This window comes from Scatophagus argus, chromosome 23, assembly GCF_020382885.2.
Source record: "Scatophagus argus isolate fScaArg1 chromosome 23, fScaArg1.pri, whole genome shotgun sequence".
NCBI classification, from domain to species: Eukaryota; Metazoa; Chordata; class Actinopteri; family Scatophagidae; genus Scatophagus; species Scatophagus argus.
In genome coordinates this window covers 11,764,981-11,769,599 of record NC_058515.1, presented here as the reverse complement: position 1 = coordinate 11,769,599, position 4,619 = coordinate 11,764,981, and the positions used below count along the sequence as shown (strand labels likewise).

Genomic DNA, 4,619 nt, shown 5'->3' with positions numbered 1-4,619 from the left:
AAACGCATGTTTAATTAAATAAAGTTTTATTTTGTATTTTCAGTTCCATTGTGTGCAGTTTTTAATTTGAATGTTACAATTGCTCTTATTTCCATAAAGAAGGGTAGATTATTTAACATGGAGTGCAATAAATCAAGATTGGAATGTGATTAACAAAATGACTAATGACAGCATTAAATAGGCAAGTAATCATAAAAGTGTTTTCTATTTGTAATGCTTAATGCAATGACTAATAATATACACTAATGCTGCAATGTGCATGTTATCCCATACAATTCAACTTACCAAAGAGAGAATTAGTTTTAACTTCAGATCAGATTTAGTGTAATCAGATTTGTGTTTCCTTTTGCTTATGATAACCTGGTACTGAATGGTTTGGCAAAAGCATAATAAAACCAAACTAACATCCACAGCAAAGAGAAATTTTATGTAAGCATTTTGCAAATGCACACACATCATGCCAAAGTTTGAGACTGGAAGACGATAAAATATATGCAAAAATCTTTAGGACCCTATTCACAAAAGACCTGTAGATGTGTCGCTTTTCAAAGGAAAGATGAAAATAGCTCCAGTTTTTCTTTCTGCTGGAACATAGACTGACTCTTTGGAATAGAGTACGTGTTTTACACTGTTTATAACTGTTTTCTTCAGCATCTAACAGCAGTGGTATACCTATGTCCTATAATACCATATATGTTTCTGATAATAACTGAGATACAAGAGGACATGTTTTTCATAAAATCTGTCAGACTTCTTTGGCAGTATTGTTTCATGAACAGAAATTAACCTCTAGGATTCAGGTTTGAGTAATGTAGTTTCATAACATGTATTTAAGCTACTACATCTTTTAGTCATAGGAATTACGGAATTACATCGGTGTAACACTGCCCTCGTCTGGCGGCTTAGCGGAAATGAACTATCACCGTCCTGGTGATCCAATTATTTCTTACTCATTTTAAACACCACACAAACAACACGAAATACTAAATGTGAGACAGACGCTTGGCGGAGTGAAATTAGGTTTGGTTTTGGACTCCATTTTTTATTTTCTTCCTAATTCACCTTTTTGTCCCCGCCCCCCGCAGTTTGTTTACAATGACGTCATTCACATGCGCCGCTCACATGTTCGCAGCCTGGACGCGACACCCGGTTCATAGGCATGTTTTTTTCTCTTTCTGCCTTTTTTTTAATCATTCGTGTTGTTTTTTGTGTGTTATTTGTGGAATTTCAGGAGGGGGAAGTCGTGATTTTGAAAAATGCTTTACGATTGCAACGCAAATGTGACTTTTAATCGATTAAATGCTTCCTCACACAAGTTGGCTTTCTTTTTTAATTCACTCACACCCGATGAGTAATTAACGACCACATATTATTTACCGTGTGCCACACAATCAGAGAGATGGACTTTTACAAAAGAAAGTAAGGTTTTTTTTTCTTTTTTTAGGTGATGCACCTGAAGTCAGAGGAGAGCAGGTGACTGAAATGGCACATAATCGCTCAGATGTGTGTGAATTTAAGGTAAATGCAGTTTCAGAGGTGATGGCTCTGCTTCAGATAGACATGGAGACTGATGTGGCGGAAGGCAGGCCAGGGAGAGAAGATGCAGCATGTTCAGTAAGTTGCTTTACTTAGGCTTTGTTTGGAACAAGTACTTCTGTAGGAAGTGCAGTATAATAGTGCAGTTTGTCTAATGAACAGAGGAACGTGCTGAGGAAGCAGCGCAACTGGGAGAGGCAGCTTGCAGCAAAGAAAAGCAAAAGGAAAGAAGAGAAGCAGAGGAGGAAACTCAACCGTCAGCAGAGGTTAGGTAAATATCAAGGGAAGAGAAACACTAAAGTGACTTATATTTCACTGTTCAGCTTCTATAGGCACAACACATGTCTTCCCTGTGTGTTTGTCTCACAGGTGCTGATTCAGATAATCCCCAGTTTACAAAACGGGTCATGAAAGCGATCACCAAAGAGCGTTTGGCCGAGGCTCAGTCCACAGGGCTCAGACTCTGCGTTGACCTGAGTATGACAGACAGCATGTCTGACAAGGTAGGTGCCTGAGGAGTGAGCCTCAGAACAGCCTGTTTTTAGGAATTTTGATCTTACAAACCGGCTGTTTTTCAGTGAGAGTCATTTACCTGTCTACATCAGTTCACTGCGTATTAATCCACCTGTGTATGTTTGTCTGGTTCAGGAGATAAGTCGACTGGCAGGCCAGTTAAGAAGGCTGTATGGGTCGAACAAGAAGGCAACACGACCGTTTGGCCTTTTCCTGACGGAGCTGAGAGAGGACAGTCGTCTCTATGCAGAGTGCCTTCGAATGAATGATGGATTCCTCAACTACACGGTGATTCTTGTCGTTCAGGCCCGAATTCACGAGTGAAACTTTTTGAAAAGACTGATGTAGCAGGAAATTTGTTTAGTAATTTGTTTTTTCCTAGTTAAAATGTTTGAAGTTAACCTACGGAAGTATTTTAAGTGATATTTTAGCGTAACAGTGACTACATAAGATATGCTGTAACCTCCACCTGAAACTGCTGAACCTGATAAAAAGGCATTAGTGCTATTTAACTATATTGTGAACAAGAGCTTTTAAGGCTTTTTCAAGGACATTTAATGAACTTTCAGGAGCTGATCTGGACCAAGGATTGTTTGACTATTCAGCAATAAACTCAGATTATTTTCATTTCTCAGATGGACATAACAGAAGAAAGCTGTCTGGACCTTTTTCCTGTGGAAACTATTGTCTACCTCACACCAGATGCTGATGAAGGTTTGAGTCAGTGAACTATAATTTTGGTCAACAGGGGGCACATTCTGACCACCTGATCATACAGTACTGCCACCATGACTTAAACTCCTGCTGCCACTAACATTAGCACTTAACTCAATGTTTTCAAACCTACACATAATGAAACACAAAGTTCATGTAAGGTTAATTAAAAAACCTGCAAAGCTGTGGAAAATGAGAAAGAAACATTCCACAGTTTGCATCCTTGCCTATTTATTTTTCTTAGATACTCTTTTCTCAATTCCTCCTTTAGCTTTAGAAACAGTGGATGCTGACAAGGTGTACGTCCTCGGTGGCCTTGTGGATGAAAGCATCCAGAAGGTATTACACACACGCACACACACACAGGAAATCTGCTTGCTGCAGTAAATGGAGATTACGTCAGCGCACGTGTGATATGTGAAATACTGGATTTCTATGAATTTTTTGAGCTTCCCCTCCCTGCAGAAGTTGAGCTTCTCGAGGGCCAGAGAACTCAGCGTCCGCACGGCGAGGCTGCCCATAGACGAGTACATGGTGAAGAAAAACAATGCCAAGAATTTCCACTCTAAGATCCTGGCTGTTAATCAAGGTGAGTGAACAGTTTCCACGTGCAAGACAAAATGAAGCTGGTTTGTATTTGTTGTTAACGAAGTCTCTCTCTGTCTGCAGTTTTTGACATCTTGTTGACGTTCTGTAACACTGGCAGTTGGACAGAAGCCCTGCAGGAGTGGTTCCCCCGGGGGAAAGGCTACATCGTTGCACCTGACGTTTCCCCACCGCTCCTTGCCTCTGCAACACAGACTTAATAAGGGTCATATGGGTTCATGTTCATACATACAGAGCTTTTTAGGCCATCACTCTGTTGATTTTATTACCTGAGGGATGTTGACACAATGTGATGAGTACCTGGTTAAGGAGAAATAGAGAATCTTTGTTTAACAGTTCTTTGTATTGTTTACGTTGAAACTAAAAAATATCATATGTGGATGCTGGAGATGTTCATTTGTTTTCAGGAATTTAACATTAGAATCTAGAATATTCCTCGGCAGGAGTCATTTTTGTCTAGTCCAGACGTATTTGTCATTTTATACTTCCTGAGGTTTTGTGAGTAACATGACACTTACTTGTCTTAATATCGAGAACTAAACACAAAGCCGTGGTTTCCGGGATGTTGAGTTTTAATGATACAAAAGATGACCTTTTAGTGGCTGATAGAAGATTTAATAATTTTTCTTGTTTTATTTTCACAGTTGTGACCCAGAATGAACCCTTTCCTGAAAGCTATTTCTTCATTAAATTATTCCAAAGAGGCCGAGTGAGTTGGTGTGCAGCCAACTGTTGGATGTTGTTAGAAGTTTATTTCCTCTGTTTTAAAATGTTTTAAAATAAAGGGCCTTACAAGTAGCATCCATTTGTTTATTCAGATGAGTTATTTGCTAAAACAACATTTTTTTGCCTGATACCCAAACAGGATTTTGTTTAATTCAACTGCTAAGGTCTGACAGGGAAGAATGACCTATATCAGCACTTTATCAGTTTTCCCATTTGGATTTTGAAAAATATGTTTAAAGTTCTCTCTGCCACACAAGCTAGCGATTTCACAATCATCTGGAAGACATCCCTCTGGCACTGACATCCATCCAGTCTCAACTTCTGAACTGCTATTGTTTCATGCAAGCTTCACCTCACAAAAAATTTGAAAAGCACTGCAAAACTATACTCTCATGTGATGGAGTGAGAAAATTTGACACTGATGCCTTCAGTCTTTAATCTGTTCCAGGCTGCTGTCACACCGAACAACTACTGCTCAGAGGTGTGATATTACGTGTCCATAATGGATGGATTTTATCTAGTTT

At 39.3% G+C, this 4,619-nt stretch overlaps 1 protein-coding gene across 1 annotated transcript; it reads left to right on the top strand.

Moving 5' to 3' along the window:
* The first annotated feature begins 1,043 nt into the window (after nt 1-1,043).
* trmt10b (tRNA methyltransferase 10B) lies at nt 1,044-4,167 on the top strand. The gene is made up of 9 exons (XM_046379860.1): nt 1,044-1,157; nt 1,445-1,614; nt 1,699-1,807; nt 1,906-2,039; nt 2,185-2,337; nt 2,685-2,763; nt 3,035-3,102; nt 3,229-3,352; nt 3,433-4,167. Exons 2-9 carry the CDS (start codon nt 1,483-1,485, stop codon nt 3,567-3,569), a joined length of 936 nt encoding a protein of 311 aa, XP_046235816.1. The 5' UTR covers nt 1,044-1,157; nt 1,445-1,482; the 3' UTR covers nt 3,570-4,167.
* The last annotated feature ends 452 nt before the right edge of the window (nt 4,168-4,619 follow it).